The sequence below is a fragment of the Euprymna scolopes genome, chromosome 17 (assembly GCF_053919585.1).
Source record: "Euprymna scolopes isolate OS-2025 chromosome 17, ASM5391958v1, whole genome shotgun sequence".
Classification (NCBI taxonomy): domain Eukaryota; kingdom Metazoa; phylum Mollusca; class Cephalopoda; order Sepiida; family Sepiolidae; genus Euprymna; species Euprymna scolopes.
The window spans coordinates 17,690,324-17,717,823 of NC_136498.1; the positions used below are offsets into that span (position 1 = coordinate 17,690,324).

General features: G+C 35.0%; 1 protein-coding gene across 1 annotated transcript in view; it reads right to left on the bottom strand.

Moving 5' to 3' along the window:
* The window catches only part of LOC145296702 (uncharacterized), an 80,644-nt gene that overhangs the window by 41,582 nt on the left and 11,562 nt on the right, over positions 1 to 27,500 (bottom strand). The window contains exons 2-4 of the mRNA XM_080142679.1: positions 24,472 to 24,513; positions 18,593 to 18,725; positions 3,294 to 3,421 (exon numbers count right to left, since the gene is read on the bottom strand). Coding sequence (XP_079998805.1) covers positions 3,294 to 3,421; positions 18,593 to 18,725; positions 24,472 to 24,513 — 303 coding nt within the window. The remainder of the gene's footprint in view (positions 1 to 3,293; positions 3,422 to 18,592; positions 18,726 to 24,471; positions 24,514 to 27,500) is intronic.

Below are 27,500 nucleotides of genomic sequence, written 5' to 3' on the forward strand. Positions count from 1 at the left end.
ACAACAGCCAGGCCAAGAGAGTACAACAAAACAATTAAAAAATTACATAACTTCTTCAATAACTTTGGCCTTTCTATAATTATCGAACCAAACAAAAAAACTTCAAATTTTCTAGATGTTACACTTAATCTTTACACCGAATCTCATAGCCCCTATCATAAACCTAATCTTATGCTTTTATACGTCCATAAATCTTCTAACCACCCCAACCCAATTATAAAATCTATAGTACCATCCGTCTCTAGAAGAATTTCTGCTCTTTCTGCTGATAAAAAACTTTTAATCAAAATGCTACTTTCTTCAATAACGCCTTATGGAACTCAGGACACAAGGAAAAGATTAAATACAACAATTATGCTCCTCCTGCAGGCCGCCTTAAATCTGTAATCACACACAATATGACTCGTAAGAAACCAGTTCAAATAACAAGATCTGCTGCTATCAATAACAATGAACCAGTCTACATTTATAATCCAAACCAAAATACTAATCGCAATACCTCTAACCCACCCAGTCGCATCAGGAGAAAGAAAAATATTTGGTTTAATCCTCCATTTAGCCTAAATGTCAAAACTAATATACCTAAGGAATTCTTCAACATTGTACAAAACTTTTTCAAATACCCACACAGATATAGTTCTATTTTTCAATAAAAATTCAATCAGGATTTCTTATTCAACAATGCCTGATTTAGCACAAAGAATCTTAACATGTAATAACAAAAAAATTAAATCAGCCCAAAAAATCCCTTTCCCAATTAAACCCCAAACTAACTGTAATTGTAATAACAAACATCTGTGCCCACTCAATAATGATTGCATCCATAAAGATGTTATATATTCTTGCACTATTACTGAGCTCCTACGCAATCCTCTCATAACAGACACTAATATTTCGTCTTCAAGTTATTCTTCTTCCCCTCTTCCATCTGATATAGTTACTAATCCAATACACCTCTCGAGCAGCCCCTCCATCTACAATCATACAACTAGTAATAATAATAATAATAATAATAATAATAATAATATTAATGAGAATAATAATATTTCTCCTAACAGCCATCCTAACACTAACAACACTCATTATCCCCTCCAAAATAGTCCTCATACAGACATTGTCCCACCATTTGTTGAACACTATGAACAAAATTCAACCATTTAACTAATACAAATCAGCAAATTAATATTAATACCAGACCTCGAGCTTTTAATAAAGTACATACATATATCGGCGCTACTCCAACATTAATTAAGAAAAGAATATCAAACCACATTTCTTCTTTTAACAACTGTAATTCTAATAATAACCAAGGACTTCTCTAACCACTTTAATTAAAAAACTTAACTCTAACAATACCCCCTTCTCAATCAAATGGACTATCATAAAAAAAAATTAAGTCTTATACTCCCGGCTCTAAGTCATGTCGCCTCTGCACAACCAAAGCTATAACTATAATTACTTCCCCTCAAAGTAACAATAAATTCTAAAAATTAACTGATCTCTTTCTGTAAACATAAGTCCAAATTTAATTATGGCAATTTTGAAATGACATAGTTATTACTTTTACCTTTTATATAGATATAAAAAATTTTTTTCTTTAACTTTATCGTTTTTCTACATACTTCTTAATACTTTATAATTTATAATCCTTTATTTTAATTCTTTATCTTTTCTTTGCATGGCCAGTTTTTTATCTGCATTTTCTGCTTTATTCTTTAAACTTTCCTATCTATCTAATATATCAATCTACCAACACTTTTATATCTTGTATGTATATTTACTTATATTTTACTATATGCATTTACTTACTTTTTTTCATGCTTTTTCCTGAATTTGCAGATACCGGCCATCCTCTCCTCTTAAATAATTTTTAATTTTTTATTTTATATTTTATTTATTTATTGTTTATTTATTATTTATTTTCTATTTATTTATTAATTAATTTATTTATTTATTTTCCATTTAGTGTCTTCTAACAACTCTTGCTGACATTTTTTTAAGCGATGACCTGTACATTTCAGTTGACCTATATTATTTTGCCCTATATATTTTTTTCGCGCCTTTAACATTTCCTGTCTGGGTCATTTTGACATTTGTTTCTCTATTTTATATTTAACTCAATCATCATTTTTTTTTCTCTCCTCTTTTTCTTCCCTGATCTTTCTTATTTATATTTATGCCTCGGAAGTAGAGTGAAAAGCATATCTCATTTTTCTTTTATTAATATTATTGGAATTTTTTCCTTTCTTCCTTGTACACATTTTTGTGAATTATTCCATGGAAGCCTTTGGATTATTATGGACCATCTTCTTCCAATTACAAGATTTCCTTGGATTTTACTTGTGCAAATGGAAATTCAATTAACTTTCTTGAAGTTATACATTTGGATTTTACCGCCACTGGATTATTTATCTTCCACCAGACTATCCATTCATGTGTAATCACCTTTTTCTTCACCATATTCCCTCTGCTTCACTTTTTTGTTTTCAAGTAAGATCTTTGATTTATTGTTGTTTCATCAAATACTTTTGCATGCAAAATCATATCCCGCATTTTGCTAATTCCTACCCACTAATGGGAAGGAAAGTATTCCTTCGAAACTCTGCGGATTAAGGACTATCCACTTATCTAGTGTTTCCTTTTCAGATTAAATATGTTTTTAACTCATTTCAAAGTGTTTTTAAAATGTTTTATTAACTGTTTGCTCGTATATATATATATATATATATATATATATATATATATAGATATCCCCCCTCCCGCAATACAAAATATGCTTCTTTGTATTATTTGGATTCTTCCCACTTTGATTCTCATCTTGAGTTTTATTTTCGCAACGTAATGAAGAGAGAACTTAAGTCTTTGATGCATTGATGCACGTACACACAATCTGCACCTCATCCCCAGTAGTACGATGTTATCTGCGTAAGCTAGGTCCAACATACTTATCACCTGCTTACAACCCTTTGATAACGTTAGAGAGCGTGATCAAGAATGTAGTCAATAAAGTAAGTTTCTGACAAAGGGGAAAGGATTGCCTCCTCTGTGTTGAAATCTATTTCTCCAACACATTGTTGCTTAGTTTTTTGACCTTAAAGTAGTATTTCTTTAGCTCTTTACATCAAGTGGCTTCATGCCTTGTCTAGAGTGATTTCCATTAAAAAAAGATTAAATCGTGACAGTTATTTACCCTTGAAAATTAATTTTTTAGGTTCAATGGTTCAATGTTTAAAGCATAAAACTGAATTTAAAATTTAAGACGAAATAATGAGAGAAAAAACTTATTTACTTACTTGATGCACCTTCTTTGCACACATATCCATAAGCGTCTCTTACTTGAGCTACTCTCCACATTGGGGGCAAACTTTCGTCACAATCATTTGTTTGCACTTTTGAACAGGCCAGAAATGACACTCTCCGTCTAAAGAAAAAAGATAATAAAAACAAGAAAAGAGAATTAAACAACTTTTTAAAAATATGCGACAAATGTATTTCTTGATAATTTTTTTTTTTTTTTTTTACACAGTGGTCACCACTTATCAAGGCCCGGAAGCCACTCAGAGATAAGGGTTATTGCAAGTACATTACGTTAGTGTGGAGATTTGATGAAGTGTTTACTTAAGGGGGCGGTTCATTAGGAATTTGTTAACGTTGGACTTTAAGACATCCAAGTTGTAGTCAGGTGGGAAGCAGGCAGACGGAACAGAGTTTCACAGGTGTGCAGTTCTAAGAAAGAAGCTTTGTTCATGGAATCCACGTTTTGATTTAGGCACAGATAAAGAGTGGGGGAAATTTTTCACAGTGGATTCGGCTAGACAGGTGTTTTTCGTGAAAGATTGGTGAGGGGGGACCAGAGATTGGAGTTCAGACGAGCACCTGCCATGGAAATAACGATAAAACAAGGATAGGCTCGCAATGTCTCTCCTGTGGGAGAGAAATTGCAGGGCATCCCCCACTAAGCCACGAAGTCTATTTTGTACTCTGTCAAGGCAGGATAGGCTGTTTTTAGAAGCTCCTGCCCAGATATGGCAGCAGTATTCCATCCTTGGACGTACTTGGCTTTTATATAGATAGAGAATTGCATCAGTAGTGAGATATCTTCTGGAGCGGTAGAAGGATCCCACCATCTTTCCAGCGACCTTGGCAATAGACTTGATGTACGTGTTCCATTTCAAATCAGGAGTAAAGGTCAAACCTCGAAGCTTGTCAAAGCACAGGGCCTCTCCTAGACGAGAGCCATCCATCTCAATTGATGCCAGATGTGGATCAGAGCGTTGATGATGTAAGGATAGGAGTTTGGTTGGTTAGTTACAACCATTACGATCCCCCCCCACTCTAACTGTGCCTAAATCTAAATTTACACAGAACAAAAGATAAACTATTTCTCCATTTATATTTTCTAAAAACCATCCGTTATTCACATCAAACATTCTACTTCTAATTCCTGTTGACTTAAAATCTCAACATTTCATTTTGAAGTTTTTAAATATTTTCTTTTGACAAACGGTGTTTTTAAAATAGGCTTTTCAGTTTTATTTATTTATCTCTTTTTTTTTTTTTTTTAATTTCCTTTCGATATGTTAAATGTCTATAAATTAAAATCTGTCCCCCAAGAAAGAAACGGACCCCTAAAAACTTTGTCTATATCTCTCCTGCATTATATATCATCCGAAATCTCCCTAACTCTAAACTTAATTACTTCCTTGTATTTTAATAATGCATTAATACAGTATTTTTTCTATTGTTACTAAACCAATTTTCAAACTATTTCATCAAATCCAGATTAATACAAAATAATGAGTTTGTTCCTCATACTGATACATAATTACAATATCGTATTGTAACGCAGATTTTTATTTTATTTTCTGAAACTTTAGCACCTAAAAGAACTTTAAGTATGATAATATCTGAATTCTAATCTATCTAGACAGAAGACAGCAGGAATTTACCTAAGTATGCTATCGTATTATCTTACCAACCATGTCTGGAACCCAGGCGAATGGCTACCCCCTCTTAGTGTGATTGATCCATAGATCTTGCCAGGTTACCCAACTGAAAGAGTGAAGGCTCTGATATAAACCTATGCTTCTTATTCCATGACATTGCACCTTAACAATAGGGGAGGGGAGGCGTCTGAGTCATAGTCGACAACCTTCCTAGTGCTGGCGACATTAAAAAATTCCCCAATTTGCAAACCTATACCGCCTAAGGAGTAGGTAGGCTCTGCCTTTCGCTCAGCTCTCATACTTATCCTTTATTTATTAGTCAGGTGCAGTCACAATACAAGGGACTCACTTGAGACTCTCTGTGCCTTGTCTTGATTCTTAGTTAGGACAATTAACCCCAACTCCCCACTTCCTTACTATTTTTCTCACAGACAGAACAAACGGCTTTGCTTGCAATGTTACTGATGTTCGCCTGACTCGTTCAGACTATTATTGTAAAGTTGTTGTAGAATGTACTTATCTTTATTTCCTGCTAAGATATATTAAGTTTTATTTTTGAAGTAAAATTAAAATATAAATTCCTGCAAATCCACAAAATGAACCCCCAGCCGAAGCACTGAACATTGGTTGAAAACAAATAGAAACTATAGCTGAACACAACGTGAAGTTGAAACTTTTGTGGAAAGAAAGCCTCTTACTGTTAATTACTTATTTGCTTACTAAGTATTGTGAAATTATTGCTTATTCACATAAACATTTGAACGTAGGCAGCAAGGGTGGTTACAAGTCTCTAAGACAATGAATTAAGATAAGTAAATCTTTATCCGTTCATTTAATATAGTTTCTCCTTTGTATGTATTTATCTTAATTTGCTACATTTTTTTTCACATATTTTAACCATCGTTTTTTTTCACTTATTATTTTAAAGCAAACTCCTAAAAAACACTGAATAGTCTTTTCACCATGCTAAATTGATAGTATCACTTCTATATATAATAAAAACAAAATCTCTAAATATTTTATGCTAATTTATTTAAATGAGGACAAAAATTTATTTAAGTATGATACTTATTATCTTTCCAATGGGAGGGAACTAAAAAACCTGGTATTGACCACAAACGCATGGCTACCTCTTTTCAAGTGATGGATCTGTAGATTTTGTCGGGCCACTTATTCTGGGCGAGGCTTGGCCTAGTTATAAAGTCTATTCTTTTGATCTATGTCATTGCCCCGAAACACTAGGGAGAGGGTCTCCTCGATCATGGTCAACAAATTTCCCAGAGCTTGTGACATCACCAAATTCTACAGTTTGTAAACCTATATCATTAAAGGAGTAGATAAGCTCTGACCATTGCCTAACTTCCACACTTATTCCTTGTCTAATTAGCCAGGGGCAAAGTTACAATATAAGGGACTCTCTTGTGACGCTTTGTGCCTGGCCTTAATTCCTGACTAAAACAATGAGCCACGACTCCCCATTTAATTATTGTTTCTCTCAAAACTGAGCAAATGGCTCTGCTAGCATGCTAGCCATATCCAATTATATCCAAATCTATCCAATTCTATCCAATTATGGGCAATTATATCCAATTATATGAAGATCTATCCAATTCTATCCAATTCTATGCAATTCTATCCAAGTATATGAAGATCTATCCAATTCTATCCAATTATATGCAATTATATCCAATTCTATCAAATTATATCCAATTATATGCAGGTCTATCCAATTCTATCTGATTATATCACAATTATAATGCAGGTCTATCCAAATCTATCCAATTCTATCAAATTATATGCAATTATATCCAATTATATCCAATTCTATCAAATTATATCCAATTATATGCAGGTCTATCCAATTCTATCTGATTATATCACAATTATAATGCAGGTCTATCCAAATCTATCCAATTCTATCAAATTATATCCAATTCTATCAAATTATATCCAATTCTATCAAATTATATCCAATTCTATCCAATTATATGCAATTCTATCAAATTATATCCAATTCTATCAAATTATATCCAATTCTATCCAATTATAATGCAGGTCTATCCAAATCTATCCAATTATATCCAATTCCATCAAATTATATCCAATTCTATCCAATTATATCAAATTATATCCGATTATATCCGATTATATCCAATTATATGCAATTATATCCAATTATATGCAATTCTATGCAATTCTATCCAATTATAATGCAGGTCTATCCAAATCTATCCAATTATATCCAATTATATCCAATTATATCCAATTCTATCCAATTCTATCAAATTATATCCAATTCCATTCAAATCTATCCAATTATATCCAATTCTATCCAATTATATCCAATTATAATGCAGGTCTATCCAAATCTATCCAATTATATCCAATTCTATCCAATTCTATCAAATTATATCCAATTCTATCAAATTATATCCAATTCCATTCAAATCTATCCAATTATATCCAATTCTATCCAATTCTATCAAATTATATCCAATTCTATCAAATTATATCCAATTCCATTCAAATCTATCCAATTCTATCCAAATCTATCCAATTGTATCCAAATCTATCCAATTATATCCAAATCTATCGAATTATATCCAATTATATCCAAATCCATCCAATTATATCCAATTCTATCCAAATCTATCCAATTATATCCAAATCTATCCAATTCTATCCAATTATATCCAATTCTATCCAAATCTATCGAATTATATCAAATTCTATCAAATTATATGCAATTATATCCAAATCTATCCAATTATATCCAATTCTATCCAAATCTATCGAATTATATTCAAATCTATCCAAATCTATCCAATTATATCCAATTATATTCAAATCTATCCAATTATATCCAAATCTATCCAATTATATCCAAATCTGTTCAATTATATCCAAATCCATCCAATTATATCCAATTATATCCAAATCTATCCAATTATATCCAATTCTATCCAATTATATCAAATTATATGCAATTATCTCCAATTATAATGCAGGTCTATCCAAATCTATCCAATTTTATCCAAATCTATCCAATTATATCCAAATCTATCCAATTATATCCAAATCTATCCAATTATATCCAATTATATCCAAATTTATCCAATTATATCCAATTCTATCCAATTATATCCAAATCTATCCAATTCTATCCAATTATATCCAAATCTATCCAATTATATGCAATTATATTCAATTCTATCTAATTATAATGCAGGTCTCTTCAGATCTATCCAATTATATCCAATTCTATCCAATTATATCCAATTCTATCCAATTCTATCAAATTATATCCAATTATATCGAATTCTATCTAATTATATTCAATTATATCCAATTATATTCAATTATATCCAAATCTATCCAATTATATACAATTCTATCCAATTATATTCAATTATATCGAATTCTATCTAATTATATTCAATTATATCGAATTCTATTTAATTATATTCAATTATATCGAATTCTATCTAATTATATTCAATTATATCGAATTCTATCAAATTATATTCAATTATATCGAATTCTATCTAATTATATTCAATTATATCCAATTATATTCAATTATATCCAAATCTATCCAATTATATACAATTCTATCCAATTATATTCAATTATATCGAATTCTATCTAATTATATTCAATTATATCCAATTATATGCAATTATATCCAAATCTATCCAATTATATGCAATTCTATCCAATTCTATAAAATTATATGCAATTATATCCAATTCTATCCAATTATATCCAATTCTATGCAATTATATGCAATTCTATCCAATTATATTCTATCCAATTCTATCCAATTATAATGCAGGTCTATCCAAATCTATCCAATTATATCCAAATCTATCCAATTCTATGCAATTATATGCAATTCTATCAAATTATATGCAATTCTATCCAATTATATGCAATTCTATCCAATTCTATGCAATTCTATCCAATTATATCCAATAGATACTTTACCTCCAAGACGACTACCTGTTTTACATGATAAACATTATCTCAAATTTTTATACTTCTAAACTCTACCCCAAAATCTGTATATCCTAATGTATATTTATACTGTATTCTGTAAACTAACAATTGCTCTTCTTCCCAAGCTGCTATAAAATCACATACATTGCATGTACCTTTGGAGAGAGGTTTAGCTTTTGGTCCTTAACTTTAGCAGGCTGACCTTTTAAAAATCGATACATGCTAAACATCTATAGATTTTTATTGTTAAGGCATGCATTAGTGTATATTCTTATCCTATAGTTTAACTATAAAATAGATACTTATTATTAGGCACAGTTTTGTACTTAGATTTAAAGAGATCTATATTAAATAGCAATATCTATATCTCTCTTTCTCTTAGATGGTTGAAAGCAATACAAAAAACTGAGCCGATACTCTTTGTTATTACGTTTCTGAATTTTTGAGATGAGGATTGGTTATATGTATTATTATTCATTGGACTACTGTTCTCATCTTAAGTGTGATTTTCATAACGTTTCGGCCGATATAACCTCCGACCTTCTTTAGGTGTATCTTGTCAAACTCGGGAATGTTTCTGTTGAACTCGGGAATTTGGACGAAATTTCGAGCGGAACTCTTTATTTACTTCACAGGGGTAGCATGCTCTTGTTCCGTCAGCCATGACTGGATAGAGGTCCTAAGTAATTCGCAAATGTATAGGACCCGTGGCGCAGTGGTTAGAGTACTGGGAAGAATCAATTGTAAAAGTGATATTCTCCTGAAGGTTGAAGGTTCAATCCTCAGTGTGAGCGACTGAAATATACATTTGCGAATTACTTACCTCTATTCAGTAATTTCTTCCCCAGAACCGCTAGACTCCGGAATTCCATTCCAGGTCCCTGTTTCCCCAACTGTACTGACATGCAGAAGTTCAAGTATAACGTGAATCGACATCTTGCTGCCCAATCCCAACACAGTGTCCCAATAGTTGCTGCCCACAGTGGCAATGTGCCTTTGTTTGGGGTGAAAATGTAATAAAAAAAAAAATCAAGTTCTAGTCTACTACCTTACAGTTGCTAAACTTCTGACTGACTAACAATATGGATTTAGGCAACCCGTTCTACAGCAGATATCCTAACTGAGTGAGTGAGTGAGTGAGTGAGTGAGTGTATTTGTTTAACGGCATTTCAACCTCTAAGAGTCGTTTAATGCCAAAAAAGTTTTGTTGGTATAATAGATTTTCAGTTTCTTGTAAAAAATTTTTAAGTTTCTTGAAAAAGTCTATCTTTTGAAGCAAGATGTTTTAGGTTTTCTGAAAAATTGTTTTAGTTGTAAGAGATTTGTTTTTCTAAACTGAATTTTACTTGTTTGCTTTATAGGAGTTTGAATACATTTGTTTCTTTTAAATAGTTTATGATTTGTTGGGGTTCCACTTCCTGGAACACTTTTCTAATGTTTGTTGTTTTAAAATATTTCTTCTGAGTGTGTTTGTGTTTTCTACATTCTGTCAGTAGATGTTTAATTGTTAGTTGTTGATTGCAGAGTGTGCAATTTGGTGTTTCCTCCGCTTTGATTAGGTAGGAATGAGTTAATTTTGTATGTCCGATTCTTATTCGGTTTAGTACAATTTCTTCTCTTCTTCCTTTAAAAATTTTTTGTTTTTCGTTTTTAATTATTGGTTGATGTTCATGCAATTTGTTTGCAGTGCATTTGTTCCATTCCTCTTGCCACATGTTTTCTATATATTCGTTGATTTTTCTTTTTAGGTCTGTGTGTGGTATTTTAATTTTTTCCATTTGGTGGTTTGTGGCTTCTTTAGCCAGTTTGTCTGCTTTTTCATTTCCTGGAATGCCGACATGACTTGGTATCCAGGCTATTATAATTTTTTTATTGTTTTTTTCGGTTATTTCATTGTATTCTTGTATAATTTCTGTGATAAAAGGGTGTTTAGATTTTACTTCAAGGGCCATGATACAGGATAGCGAGTCTGTATGTATTATGTCTTTTTGTTCGTTGATGTCTTTGATGTGTTTGAGAGCTATTTTGATGGCCTGCAGTTCGGCTGTATATATTGAAGCCTCGTTGGGCAGTCTTATTTGATATTGATTTTGTCCTTCTGTGCATGCTGCGCTTGTTCCGTTTATAGTTTTAGACCCATCGGTGTATATTTCTATGTATTCTGCATATTTTTCTCTTAGTTCTCCAAAGTTGCTTCTGTTTGTTATATTATTTGTAATGTTTTTCTTGTAAGTAGTAAGTGTTATGTCGGTTTCTGGGTTGTGTAATGTCCATGGGGGTCTGTCGTTTGTTTTCTGAGTAATTATATTGTCGGGGTTTTCATTGATTTGATGTATTATTTCTTTAATTCTGTGTCCAAAGGAGGGTATACTTTTTGGTTTCCTTGAATAAGAGTTTGTACATTGTAAGTTGAAGGTAGTTTTGTATGTTGGGTTTTCGGGGTTGGTTTGTAGTTTTGTTGCGTATTGTAATGCTAGTTTTTTCCATCTTAAGTGCAGGGGTAGTTCTTGGGCTTCTACATGAAGGCTTTCCATTGGAGAAGTTCGGTAGGCTCCCAGGCTGAGTCTTAAACTTTGATTCTGTATTGTTAGTAATTTGTTTTTGTAGAATTTGTAAGTAGAGCTGTATATGGCACAACCATAATCCAGTTTGGATCTGATATGTGAGCGATATATTTTGAGCATTGTAGCTTGATCTGCTCCCCAATCTAGTTTTGATACTATTTTTAAGATATTTATTGCTTTTAAGCATTTTTGTTTTAATTTGTTAATGTGCTCCTTGAAGTTTAGTTTGTTGTCTAAAATGATCCCTAGAAATTTGGTGTGTTGTACTACTGGTATTGGTTGTCCATCTAGTTTGAGCTGTAGGTCAAGGTGGTATTTTCGTTTCCTACAAAAGTGGATACATGTGGTTTTGCTTTTGGACATTTTAAATCCATTTTGGTTAACCCAAAGGTCTATTTTGTTAAGGCAATGTTGCATTTGTCTTTCAATAGTTGGCATATTTGGTGATGAGTAAGTTATTGAAAAGTCATCAACAAATAGTGTTTTTTCAAATCCCATGTTAACATTTTCGATTATACTGTTGATTTTAATTAGAAAAAGGGTGGCAGATAGTACGCTACCCTGTGGTACCCCTGTTTCTTGTGTGTGTTGATCTGATGTTGTATTTCCTAAGCATACTTTAAATGTTCTGTGGGATAGGAATTCTTGGATAAATTTTGCTAGGTTTCCTCTGATTCCCATATTATGAATATCTTTCAAGATTCCATATCTCCACGTGGTGTCATACGCCTTTTCGATATCAAAAAAGATTGAGACCACGTGGTGGTTTCTTATTAGACCGTTACGAATATATGTTTCTAGCCGAATAAGTTGGTCATTAGTACCTTGATTTTGTCTAAATCCGCTTTGGTGTGTAGAGATAAGATTATTTTTTTCTAAATGCCACATTAGTCTTGTATTGACCATCCTTTCTGTTGTTTTGCATATACAGCTTGTTAAGGCGATAGGACGATAATTGGTAGGGTTGGAGTGATCTTTTCCTGCTTTAGGAATTGGGATGATATTGGAGTCGAGCCAGTGTTTTGGAAAATTGTTAGTCCACCATATTTTGTTAATTATCTATAAGAGAATGTTGAGAGATGTGTCTGGCATGTGTTTTAGAAGTTGATAGTGGATGTCGTCTGGACCAGTAGCTGTATCTTTACTTTTATGAATTGCATTTTTTAGTTCTGTTATAATGAAAGAAAGAGGTGTTATAGTATTCTTTGTTATTGGATGTGAAATTGAGTTTTTCTTTTTCTGCGTTGTTTTTGTATTTTTGGAATTTGGGGGAGTAGTGGTTGGATGATGAGTTTTGGCTGAATTCATTTGCGATTATGTTTGCTATTTCTTTTTTGTCTATAGTTTGTCTACCATTTGGTGTATTTATATTATTTATTGGTGTTCCAAGTTTTTTTCCAGTTATTTTTCTTATTATTTCCCATGTTTTTTTTGATGGCGTGTTGTTGTTCAATTTGGAAATATAGTTTTGCCAGGTTTCTTTTTTGCTTTTTTTTATAATATAGCGTGCTTTTGCTCGTGCTTGTAGGTATTTTTGAAGGTTGGGTTTTGTAGGATGTAGTTTGAAGTTTTTTAGCATTTTTTTCCTGTTGGTTATTTCTTGCTTACATTCTATTGTGAACCATGGCGTTGATTTTGGGTGTGGTTTGGTGGAAGATTTTGGGATTGTCTTGGTTGCTATTTCGTTTAGTGTATTGGTGAAAGCTAACATAGGATCTGGTTTGTTAACTATTTCTTGATTAATTAGATTTGTGCAAAGTTTGCTAAATTCAGTCCAGTTAGCTTTATTAATTTGCCATTTTGGTTTTGATTCTTCTGTTGTAGGTTCTTGGGTTTTGAGAAAAATTGGGAAGTGATCGCTGCCACACTGGTCGTTATGTACCTCCCATTGGAAGTCCATAAATATTGTGGGGGAGCATAGTGTTAGGTCGATAGCTGATGTCGTTCCTGTGCCTGGGTGAAGGTATGTGTGTGTTGTGTCATTGAATATAGTTACTTCAGGTGATTCCAGTAATGATTCAATGGTTTTCCCATTTTGATTAATATTCTCACTTCCCCACATTTTGTTATGGGTGTTGAAGTCCATTAATATAAAAGGTATGGGGAGTTGTGTTATAAGATCTTCAATTTCGGTTTTGTTTAGTTTATGTTTAGGTGGAATGTATATTGAACAAATGGTTATTGGTCGGTGAAGTGTAACTTTAATTGCTATTGTTTGAAGGTTTGTTTGGAGTTGTAATTTTATATGTGGTATCTGTTTTTTTATTATAATTGAAGTGCCACCTGTGGGTCGATTATCTGCTTGTGATCTGTTCGTTTGATTGTAGATGTGGTATCCTTTGAAGTTGATGGTGTCCGTTTCTTTTAGAAGAGTTTCCTGTAGGCCGATTATGCTGGGGTCATATTGTGCTATTATATGTTTGATTTCTTCGTAGTTTGGTTTTATGCCTCTGCAGTTCCACTGTATGATGTTTTTATTCATTTCCATAAGTAAGTTCGTTTATTTATTAATTTTTTTCCTTTTTTTTTTCTGTTTGGTTTTTGTTTAGGTTTTTATATCTATTATTCTATTGGTTTGTTGTGTTTTGAGTGGTTTTTGTTTTGTGTTTACTTGAACTGCTTGGTTCCTCAGTCTCCATTTTCTCTTCCTGATCAGTTCTGTTTTTGGAGCTAGATTTTTTCCTGTGACTCTCGATTTCAATCAATTCAAATTTGTTTTCATTTTCGATTAATATTGTCTCTGTTTTTTGTTTACTTTGGTTTTTGGAAAGAGGATTTGTGTTTTCCCGTTCTGTTTCCATCTTTCCAGATATTGTGTTTTTATCTTCTGCTTTTGTCCTTGTACGTGATTTGGATCTTTCACGGTTTATTTGTGGTTTTTGTTGTTCGGGTTTTTTTTTGTTCTTTGGGACGTGTTTTAGATCATTTGACTGAGTTTTCAAAGATACTGGTATTTGTTTCTTGTTTTTGTTAGTTTTTAAAGTTTCAATTAAATTTTTGAGTTCGGAGATTAGTTTAAGTAGGTCTTGGTTTTGGGTTGTTTGGTTTGAAGTTTTTGTAATGTCTGCGTAAGTGTTTATTTTTTCTCGAGAGCTTGCTATTTTCCTTGCTTCAGGAAAGGGCACGTTTTGTTTGTATTTTATTTCGGCTATTTCTTTTTCTTTTGTGTAGATTTTGCATATTTTAGAGTATGCTGGGTGTTTTTCTTGGCAATTTGGGCATTTTGTTTCGTTTGGGCATTCACTTTCAGTATGGTTAGGTTCTTTTAAGCCACATTTTCCACATACTTTCTGTCCTTTGCATGCTTCTCTGCTATGTCCATATTTATGACACTTATAACATCTCAGAGGGGCTGGTATATATTGTTCTACTTTTTCTATTGTGTATCCGATTTTTATTTCTTTGGGAATCTTTGGTGTATTGAAAGTTAGTATGTAGGTTTTTGTAGGTATGGTTTGACCATTCCTTTTTATGTTTATTCGGACGTGATCGATTACTCCCTGTTTTCTTAGGGCATTTTCTATTTCTTCTGCTGTAGCCAAGCTTAATTCATGGCTTTTTATAACACCTTTTGATGTGTTTAGTCTTTCATGAGCATAACTTTTGCATTTATAGATATGGAATTTTTCCATCTCTAAGATGTTTTTTGCGTCTTTATAGTTGTCGACTGTGACAAGTAGATTGCCATTTTTCATTTTTTTTGCTGTTTTTGGGTTGCTGTTTTGAGACAGAATTTTTTCAATTAGGAATGGAGATAGATCGCTGATCTTTTTTCCTTCCAAGGTTTCGATTACTATGAATCTTGGATATTTTTCTTTATCAATTATTTCATAGTTATATTCTTGTTCACTGTCTGAGCTGGTTACGTCAGAGTGGGTTCTTTTCGATTTTGTAGCATTTTTTTGATTTCTGGGTTTTTTGTTTGGGTTTATTATATCCATAGAAGTTTGTTTAGATTTTCATCTCTCTTGCTCCCCATCCTCCTCGGAGCCCGAAATTGGGAGATGTTAGGGGGAAACCCATTCGCCCTTTCATCCCAGGGATACAAAAGAGATATACTCAATTGATTGAGTTTGTTCCATCATTTCCTGTTTCCTCCTTTAGTTTCTTCTTTCCCAGTTTGATAGAAACGTTTGTTAGGGAGCAGTTGTGTGGTTTTTGTCTCATCAATTGATTGGCCCTTGCCATCGCCTTCTAACACTTAACTGGTTTGTCTATGTTTGTAGTAATGAAATGTATTATCTTTGGATTAAGTTTTTTTTTTTTATTTTATTTTAGTTAGATGTTATAATTGACATTTTCAGTGTAAGTGTTAGGGCTTGACATGACTAGCCGATTGGTTGGATCGGGCCTCTCCAACCGCCCGTCTAGCCGAGTACAAGGCTAAAGTAGAGTGTTGCTACAGGTACCTTTATTTTCCCTAGGCATCGGTTGCTCAGCCACCAGGATCCTTTTCCTAGGCATCACGGGTTGCCACCCACGGCCAACAGGTAGCCCCGTTGAGGGACTTTTACCCTCTGCAGGGGGGCAGTCGGCGTATTCTAATGCCCTGCCGACAGGGTCAACCGGGAAGTAGAGAAGGAAAAAAGGAGGGGGGAAGGGGAGGGGGCTGTTGTTTTTATTTTGTTTTTGTAGAACATAATTAAGTTTTACAAAAGAGAATAGAAAACAAAAACAGAAATCGATGTAGGTGCGTTTTGTCTCAGGAAGCCAATAGGCAGCCTGATCTGGTAGCACCAGGATATCCTAACTGAACATATATACCATACACTGGACAAAGTAGAGGAGGGTAGAGCGGTAGCCCTAGATATACCTAAGTCTTTTGACAGAGTATGGCATGATGGTCCTCTCAGAAAAATCAGATCATACGGTATCACTGGATAAATACTTAACATAATTAAATCCTTCTTAAATAAGAGAAGAATCCAGGTTGCCCTCGACGGTCATACATCTAAATAATATGATATAAATGCAGGTGTACCTCAGAGATCTATCCTTGGACCTTTATTATTCCTAATATTCATAAACGACCTCCCTGATAAAATTGTTTCTGAGATGGGTATATTTGCTGATGACACCACACTCTCAAATAGGCATGATAGAAAAACAAATGAACACATATCTAAGGAAATGGCAGAAACACTAGCGGAAGACCTCCAATCTGTAGTAGAATGGGGACAAAAATGGATGGTCGCATTCAATGCTGACTAAGTTTGTTTTCTTCAATAATTACAAGAAACCTTCTCAACCACCAATAGCTATGGCTAAAGATACATTACCTGAAAGTATTTCTTTTAAACTCCTCAATTTAACGGCCACAGGGAACATGAGTTGAAACAGATACTTTGAGAGCATTGCCATAACTGCAAGAAGAAGGTGAACTCTCTCTACTGTGCTAGAAAGTTACTTAAGCCTGAAAATATCCTGTACCTCTACAAGGCCACCATTCGCTCATGTATGGAGTATTGTTGTCACAATTGTACTGGTGCATCTGCTACTAGTCTGTTACTCCTGGACAAGATTCAAAAGAGTCATCAACCTGACAGGTCCTGAACTGTCATCTAAGCTTTGGCCTCTGTCCCATCCATGAAATGTTGCATCCCTCTGCCTGTTTTACAAGTATTTTAATGGTGGATGGTCCGATGAACTACAAGCCCTTGTACCCCCTTAACGTAAATACTCTTGACAAACCCGACAAGCAGCAAAATCCCACCCCTACACAGTAGAGAGCCCTAGATGTAAGAAAACCTTTTACTCTAGTTTCTTCTCCAGAACTGCTAGACTTTGGAATTCCCTTCCGGGTTCCTGATTTCCCAACTGTACTGACATGCAGAATTCAAGTGTAATGTAAACAGATATCTTACTGCTCAACTCCCTACATAGTATCCCTCCAACTTATGTCCCCGATAGTGGCCCTCTACATCAAAGTGGCACTGTGCCTTGTTTGGGGTGAAAATGGAATAAAAAATTTTTTTTAAATGCAGATTCAAAGAACAAAGCTTCTTTCCCAAAATTGCCTGCTTGTGGAACACTGTTTCGCTGGCCTGCTTCCTGGTTGAATACAACATGATAGCCTTCAAATCCAATGTAAACAAGTTCTTGTTGAGCCATCCCCAGAAATAATCCAATTTGAACCAATTTACACCATTAAGGATTACTACACTACCACCTTACATTCATTAACCTTATCCTCGCATGGCTTTCAGGCCTTGATAAGTAGTGACTCCTACGTCCAAAAAGAATATAAATAATAATAATAATAATAATAATAATAATAAGGGACGTTGCCAGCAAGAAATCAATGATAAATGGATATTGCAATAACACAAAATCATTTGCAATGGTTATCAAAAAAGGTAGAGAGTACTGGAAATCTAGGAAAACTTGTTGTCACTAAGATTCCACAGGAGAGTGCCGGATATTAAGTGTAGGGGCCAGTGAGAGAAAGGTACAAAGTCATAGCACTCCTTCTGATGCCAAGTCTGGGTCTCTTTGAACTTGTGAGCTGGCATCGAGCCTTACTGCCACACTCAGGATCTGCTAGCGGCCACCTGATTGCATCAGGTGATCACCATACTTTTCAGCACATACACTTTGGTGTTAACCTTCAAGCCGACTTTGAAGATGTGAGGTGGCATGATGTGGCCTTCACTTGAAACCACAACAAAGACCATGACAGTGGCCAGAAACTGTTTGCATCACCTTAGGCATATCCCTGTTATCCGTGGCAATCCAGCGATGCATTTTGCTGGCAATGGTCCTATTGTCATAACTTGGATAGGTAGAGAGCATGAGTTGTACAACGGTGCATTTCCAGTCTTGCTTGTTGAACATGATGTCACTTTCAAACATGATAGAAGGCTCCTATTGCTCTTGAGATTTGTAGACAACTGATCAACTAGTAAATGGTCTGCACCAAAAATAGAAAATAGGTTTTCATCAAACGGAAATGGAATCATGTCATCTTTTCTAGGGCGACAATTTTATCGTTCCAACCTGTACTTTTATGAAATAAGAGTAAAAAAAAAAGGTAAGCCAGACAAATGGAGAAGAAAGAGAATAGCTTATTCAAACGTCACTTACTGGCATAGTTTGTTCCAGTCATTTGTAGATGTGGGAAGCGGGAGTATATAGCTGGCCCATCGTTTGTATGGATTGATGAGCTCTGGAAAGTATTCTACTTCACATTTAAAACTGCACATCTTCCTTGGAGTTGCTAAAAGATGAAGAGTAATGTTGAAAGAGTAAAAACATTTTGCACTGATCAAATTAGTAAGAAAGCAACGTACGAGGTGCTTTCAAAATGTTTCCAGACTTTTTTCATATGGTCAGTTTCATTGATAGCACACACATTCAACTCTATTCCCTTTTGAATGAATTTCCTCTGGTCGCAATGAGCTTGTTGTACCATTCCAACACTTTTTGGAAGGCCCCATGGAAGTCCTTCTGTGTGAGCATGTCAATAACCCTCATCACAACCCCTTTTATCTCCTCAATTGTCTCATAACGATAGCATCTAAGGTTTCCCTTGAACTTTGGTAATAACCAAAAGTCACAGGGAGCAAGTTATGAACTATAGGGAGGATGAGGAAATGTCTTGATGCCCATCTTGGTCAAATTGTCTGTGACAAGGATGGAGCACCCTTGGGACAAACTGCACAGATTTTCCACATTTTCAGTTCCTAATGAATAATTGTGTGTACAGTTCACACACTGACATCAAACTTATTGCCTCTATAGACACATGACGGTCCTTATCCATGAAATTTTTTATTTGTCCAATCAGCTCTGGTGTTCTGACTTCCTTACTCCTCCGATATCTCTCATCATCTCACACACTCCCTGTCTTCCTTGAATCTCTTATGCCACTCAAAAATTGATGCTCAATTCATGCAAGATGGTCTTAAAGTACTCTGGAGCATTCCATACGTTTCTGTGACATTTTTTAATTCATCAGCTGTGACAATCAGGCTTTAGTAGGGTGTATTCCAATTCCTGCTGTAGCTGTTTATTTGAACCTGAAATCATAAAAATTTGTCAGACATCTTATAAGATATATAGCAATAACATACTGTATTTTCAAGAGTCTACGGCAATTTTAAATGCCTGTACAAAAAACGTCTGAAAACTTATTGAAGGCACCTCGTACAATCAACCTATGAAAAGTTTGGAGAGTATTTTTTCTTACTGTATCTCACTCATTGCATAAAAATGTCTATTCTCCAAATTAATGAAACTTATATTTTTATATTCTCATAAGAAGCGAAAAAAAAAAATTTATTTAAACCTTTTATATATTTACTTTTAAATGTTAAAAATTTATCATAGAAACTCCCATCATAGAGTTACAATGACAATACATTTTATAATGCCTTGTCATTGTAAACCGGCCATACAACATCAATAAAACTTTGCACTGTAGCAAAACACATGGACATCCCTTGAAACACACACAAAAAAATAATTAGGCACAGCTGCACTAATCAGTAGTATTCAAACCATAGATCTTCATTTATTTATTGCGGACTTTTATCCTCATCTTTTAGTTGTTGTTCACAACGTTTCGGTCAACTATCCCTCTGGCCTTCGTCAGATAGTAACCGCGACGGGATAGGAACTCCAAATCTTCTAACTGCATTCTCAGCAATTACTGTCGTCTCACAACGTTTTTTGCTAACTAAGCCTCTGGCCGGTTTTGGGTAGGATAGAAACTGCTATCTTCAGACAATGCTCAGCTAGAACAACTATGGATGCAGTTAGGAGATTCAGAGTTTTTATACCGTTGCAGTTACCACCTGATGAAGATCAGAGGAATAGTTGGCCGAAACAACTAAAAGATGAGGATAATAGTCCACACTCATCTCAATAAACATTGCAATTCATTAAATAATATATACCATTCGATACGGATCCAACAATGGACGATCAAATAATAAATAAATGTGGATTTATAAGACCAAAAAAAACATCCAACCTTGATCGCCTTTCGGGGCCCGTGGTGCAGTAGATAGAGACATTGAATCTCTGCGGTTCGAAGTGAGCATTGTCAGATGATAGCAGTTTCAATCCTACCAAAAGCCAGCCAGAGGCTTACTTGGCCAAAACATGGTGAGACGACAATTGGCAATAATTGCTGAGGATGCAGTTAGGAGATTCAGAGTTCCTATCCCGTCGCGATTACCACCTGACGAAGGCCAGAGGAATAGTTGGCTGAAACGTTGTGAGACAACAAGTAAAAGCTGAGGATAAAAGTTTGCAATAAATAAATGAATAAATGATACTCATATCAATAAATATCCCAACTGATTAAATAATATATACTATAGATCTTATTGGTCAGATTCTTCCCAATCCATGTTTTGCTTCCACCAATAAGATGATCCCAGCAGTCACGAATCATGCAAACTTCCTGTTTCATTTCGTTACAACTTTCAGATTCTGGAGGAGCAGTTTACATGGTCAAGACAATAACAAAGCTGTTTCGGTCAACTAATTACCTCCATCATAGACCTAAATTTCTAATTACATGCTTTTGAAATGAAAGCAAAAAAAAAAAAAATTAATTTAAGACATGGTTCACGTGACTGACAACGCCCATAAAAGAAAGGAGGAGAAAGTGATTAAGATGGATATAGACAGAGTAAGGGGATAAGATAGGGGTTACAATAGTTAAAGAGATGAGGTGGTGGGTGCAGGAATAAAGAAATACACAAAGAGAAAAGTTTAGAAAGGTTAATCAGAGTAGGTGGTGGAAAAAGAAAAAAGAAACATGAGTAGTTAGATTAACAACCCATTACTAGATTAGATTTACTTTTCAAAATACATAATTTTATTCATCTTACGTTCTTAAATAACATATGTACAGAGTGGAACGATAAAACTGTCGCTCTAGAAACGATGACATGATTCCATTTCCGTTTGATGTGTACCGGTTTTCTCTTTTTTGTTGCAGAACATCTACTAGTTGGTCAGTTGTGTACAAATCTCAAGAGCGATAGGAGCCTTCTCTGAAAGTGACAAATGTTCAACAAATGAGATCAGAGATGCACTGCTGTACAACTCATGCTCTCTTTTGATCCAAGTTATGACAACAGGACCATTGCCAGCACCCTCAAAATGCAAATCCGGGCAGTTCAACACTTGAGGGTACAGCTCAACGCATCGGACAACCCACGGTTATGGTCTTTGATGTGATTTCAAGTGAGGGCCACATTGTGCCAACTCATATCTTTGAAGTCGGCTTGAAATTCAATATCAAAGTGTACCTGGATGTGCTGAAGAGTGTGGTGATCCCTTGGTGCAATCAGGTGGCTGCTGGCAGACAAATTGGTGTGGCAGCAGGAGTCTGTCCAAAGCCTGCAAGTCCAAAGAGACCCAGGCTTTCAGAAGGAGTGCTACGATTGTGTACCCTTCTCTCACTGGCCCATCTCTTCTTCCAACCTGAACCTGCTGGACTACTTCGTTTGATTAAGAACATCACTAACATGACCTCTCACAACACCATCTGCCAAGTATTCGCCGAGATCCCATCGGCGCTTGTGGAAAAGGCATGCTCCCAGTTCCGGACTTGTATCGAGGCAGCGATTGAGGCTGAAGACAGCTACATTGAATAGATGACAGCTCAACTTCATAATCAAGTTACCTGAATTGATTTTTTCAATACATGTGTTAAAATAATGCTGTAGTGTTGTTTTCTTTAGGGTGACAATTTTATAGTTCTACGCTGTATATGTATCTGAAAATCACCTTTTCCCTTTTTTGTGATGCCATAATAAATTTAGACACCTCAAAGGCATATGGGCTCGATCTTATCCCTGCTATACTACTAGAAAAATGCTCTGCTGAGGTTGCTCTGGTTCTCTCAAGCTCTACAACAAATGCCTTTACGAATCTTGCTTTCCCAACTGCTGGAAAATTGCTTCTGTTGTACCAGTTTACAAAAATTCTGGTGAAAGAACTGACCCACTTAATTATCGCTTCATTAACCTCTTTCCACTCTTCGCTAATATCTTCCAGTCATTAATCAATCAAGCAATACTCTGCCAACTCACAGACAATAAACTTTTATCCAACTGGTAGTATGTATTTAGACAAGCCTGTTCTACTATAGATATCCTAACTGTAATCTCTGAACGTATATACCAAGCACTAGATAAGGTAGGAGAAGCTAGATCAGTAGCCCTAGACGTATCTAAGGAATTTGACAGGATTTAGTACGATGGTTTTCTCATGAATAGCAAATCCTATGGTATTGCTAGACGTATACTTAATATAATTAAATCCTTCTAAATAAGAGAAAAATTCATGTTTTCCTTGATGGTCGTACATCAAAAGGACATGATATAAATGCGTGTGTGCCACAGGGGTCAATCCTTAGACCTTTATTATTCCTGATATCCATAAAATAAAATAAATAAAAATAATTCAAACTTATGTAATTTTAAAAGCCATTTTTAATATGTTGAGAGCCGGTGGGAAGGTATTCGAAAAACTCAAATTTGCTTTAAAATTTTTTTATCTGGACCAACACCAATTATATAATTGTGAAAGCATTACACACAATATGTAGTTAAAACAAATAAATTTTCGACTTAAATAATTTCCAACATTATTGATAATCTATTTATTTATCTCTTATGTTTGAATTCATGTTTTGACACATAAATAATAAGTCTGTGATGTCACACCAAAGCTATAATTATTTTGTTATGGTAATGTTTTCAGCTCTATTTATAAGGAATTTTAAATTGCTCAATTGGTAGAAACTCAAACTAAAGAAGGTTTCAGTTTCGATTTTCAATCATGAAGTCTGCGCGAGCCTTTTCTAGTCTCACACAAAAACATGCGTTCACATCTCAAGCTATATTACTTGTCATATACATACGCGCACACAAACATACGCACACACGTCCACACATGTTCATATACTCACGTTCACTTATATACACTCACATCCACGTGTATACACACACATGCTAACGTACACACATGTACTCACATACGCGCATACGTATGCGCACATGGACAACGTCACTTCCCCTTTGAAGGAAATTCACACATGTTCAAAAGACCACTTGAAACAACTATAAAAGCAAGAGCAATAAGCAGCTTCTTTCTTTTTGTACCAGCTTCCGAGCAGAGTGGTCGGTGGACCAGCTGCTGCCCTTTCAGCGCATGCACCCACGCGTGCCTCACGCCACCCGCTACTATGCATGGGACAAGAGTTAACAGGCAGTATGTACACCTTATATGCTTTCTCTTTCCATGAACTGGATTGACATTCTCACTCTTTCTCTCTCTATATATACAACTTGTGCCTGAGAATACCTTCCCGTAGCTGACTGCCAACATGTGCACGCAGCTTTACTGATGTCAACCCTTTATCTTTGTCTTTGTCTACATGCTGGACTGTCATTCCCATTTCCACTACATTGCTCACTCCTTTTTCCACGCACGGACATGAACACGTGTTATACCTAAAACAGTCATTCTTCAATAGTAAATAAACGACACGTTTATTTTATCCAGCAATTGAGTTTTTGTTTCCTTTATTCCATTCGTTTCATTATTTTCTTTTGTAACGGGATTAGGATATATATATATCCTAGTCCTCTACAAATCGGCTTTATTTGTTGAGAATTACTTGCTATTAATGAAATATTGCCGGCCTCAACTCCGATACAAAAACTTTTTAGGGGCGAGGCATGAAGGTAATCAACGTCAACATTAGATCTTGGGGGAGAATTGTAGATGACCACCCACGATGAAAATAAACCTCACACCAATATCTGAAAGCAGAAGCTGATGCACCTTTTGCATATTTTGGTTGACTATCACTCAAGTCTCACTAACCAATATCCTCGAGTGACTTGATAAGTGATGCATCAAAAAATAAAAAAAAATTAAAAAATAATAATGGTAATCTTTATAACCGGATTTTCAGTTGAAATTGATGCACTTACTTAGAGAAGGATAGCCTTGTGCCAGTCGGAAATTTTGCATGGCTGAAAAAAAAAAAAAAAAAAAAAAAAAAAGAAAGGCATAAATAAAATGATAAAAATGTCATCCAAGCAATTCTGAGAAACAATTATAAAAACTATTTTAAATGATAAAATAAAAAAAAAACATTTACTAATGTAATCAACACACGAAAAGGGAGGTAATTTATGAACTCATTTTATTCCAGTCATTTTGGCCTTCGAGAAAATACTTGGGGAATTTATTAAGTGGGTTTAAGTTTACAGTGTGAATGCGGTATTATGGGGAATGGTGCCAGCCAAGAGTATTCTTCAAAGTTTTATAGACCTTTTAGAAAGACCCTGTACCCATCCCCTCTCCCCCAAATTTTTTATAGGTTTCATGTCTTAGTTTCTTGTATGTTAATTTTCATTTTTTGCTTTAACTCAATTTGTAAATTTTCATGCAATAAAGTATATAAACAAGACCACAGTTCTGATGTTACACTTCACCTTTTTTGTCCTCAGTCAGTGGAGGAGAAATCCTTCATGACTGAGATAATTTTTATTTTTGTTCCTATCCAGAGTGCCCCTTTTTGGGGAGCTGGATTTTCTCCACATTAAAAACAGACCTTGCATCTAACTCTGCCCACGTGGGGAGGCAAGTAAATAGAAACTACATACTGCTACTACTATAATAACAAAAGCGTGCACACACTGAATGTGAAGAAAAACCCGGATGTGAATTTATTTCCCTTAGTTCAAAGGGAAACTACTCCATCTAAACATGTTTTCATAGTTTACAACTAATATTTTTATTTCTGTATGAATTTAGGCAGCTTGTTTTTTATTAAGAGAAATATTATTAAATTAGCGGGGGTACCTGGCGTTGCCCGAGTGTTTGTTTCCGGGACGGGGGGGGAGTTTTAAAAAATGTTATGGTAGGTAAGTAGGAAGGATCAAACCCGGAGTCATGAGTAAAAGTAGGAAAATAAAGTGTGAAAAAAAAACAAAAAAAAAACATCTGCAATGTTAACAGTTCGGCCACCAAGAAAAGTCCATTCCAGTTGTTTAGGAAAAAAAAAAAACAAAAAAAAAAAAACGACTACGGTAGGTCGGCGTGAACGTGAAAATATAATGTGAATTGTCCAGCATGCTAACCACTACGCCACAGAGCACTGCAGCTTAGTTTAGTGATTTTAAATAACTTCACATGAAAGAACTACGAAGCCAAACCGGTGTTCTCTTCTCAACTGTTCCTTGTGAACGATCCCCAAACGGTGTTAAGTGGTGGCAGGGGGAGGAGGAATTTATTAGAGAGAAAATATTTTACCACTTCCATTGATCTTAACCGATTTTGGCCGTGACTTCTCAGCAGAAAAAGTATAGAAATCTAAGATTATCGAGGAATTTGAGAAATAATAAGCCTATAACACACCTCAGATATTGTTCTGCCGTTTGTGCATATTATATTTGCATGAAATATCTTGATTTTTAATCCTATTAAGGTCAAAATCCGACGGGAAAAAATGAGTTCATTTTATTTATATAGAGATAGAGAAGATAACACAGAATATTTTTATAAGGCTTTTATTTTTGCTTTTTCAATTTTCCAAATATTCCATCTGGTACGAGGTGCATTCAATAAATTTCCAGACTTTTTGTGTATGGGTACTTTTACTGATAGTACACACATGAAACTCTTTTAGTTAATAATTAAGACAATGAAAAGTAGTCTCATTTTAACATTTAAAAAACAACTTTATTTGTCATCTTCGTTAGTAGCGTGTACACATGAGAAATGGGTTAGTAGGTGGAAGTGTTCTTGTGTGTAAAGATAGATTTAATATACTGCCGGCTTGTTGAAGAGAGAATAGTTCAGTAGTCTTTTTTTTTTTTTAGATGGAGGTCACCACTTATCAAGACCCAGAAGCCACTCGGGGATAAGGGTTATTTTGTGTACAGTAATCAATGGGAGAGTGTTGCAGTATTCATTAGTATTAGAGATTTGATAAAGTGTCATTACTTAAGGGGGGGGGGCGGTTCATCAGGAATTTGTTTATGTTGGACTTGAAGACATCCATGTTGAAGTCAAGAGGGAAACAGGCAAGCAGTAGAGAGTTCCATAGGCATGCAGTTCAAAGAAAGAAGCTTTGTTCATTGAATCTACATTTTGATTAAGGCACAGATAAAGAGTGCGGAAAATTATTATAGTGGTTTCAGCTAGACGGGTGTTTATTGTGAAAGATTGGCGAGGGAGAACCAGAGATTGGGGCTCAGACGAGCGCCTGCCATGGAAATAACGATAAAACAAGGATAGGCTCGCAATGTCTCTTCTGTGGGAGAGAGGTTGCAGGGAAGAGAAAAGGGCATCCTCCACTAAACCACAAAGTCTATTTTGTACTCTGTCAAGGAAGGATAGGCTGTTTTTAGCAGCTCCTGCCCAGATGTGGCAGCAGTACTCCATCCTTGGACGTACTTGGCTTTTATATAGATAGAGAATTGCATCAGTAGTGAAATATTTTCTGGAGCGATAGAAGGATCCCACCATTTTTCCAGCAACCTTGGCAACAGACTTGATGTACGTGTTCCTTTTCAGATCAGGAGTAAAGGTCAAACCCAGAAGCTTATCAAAACATGGGGCCTCCCCTAGACGAGAGCCATCCATTTCAATTGATGCCAGATGAGGATCAGAGCATTGATGATGTAAAGATAGAAGCTTGGTTTTAGATGCATTAAAAGTAACCAGCCACCTCTTCCACCACTGTACCACGCGCTCGAGATCAAAGGAGAGAATCAGAGAGAACTTTATCGTTTACAGCCTTTGATGTGTTTCCGTAGATGGTCGTGTCATCAGCATAGATGTCAACGAATGATTTAAGTATGTGTTTAGGGAGGTCATTGATGTAGATCAGGAAGAGAGTTGGGCCCAGGATGGACCCCTGAGGGACTCCAGCATTAATACTGTGGGCCTCTGATTTTTGCCCATCAACCACTACTCTTATGAGCCTATCAGAGAGAAATGATTTAATAAT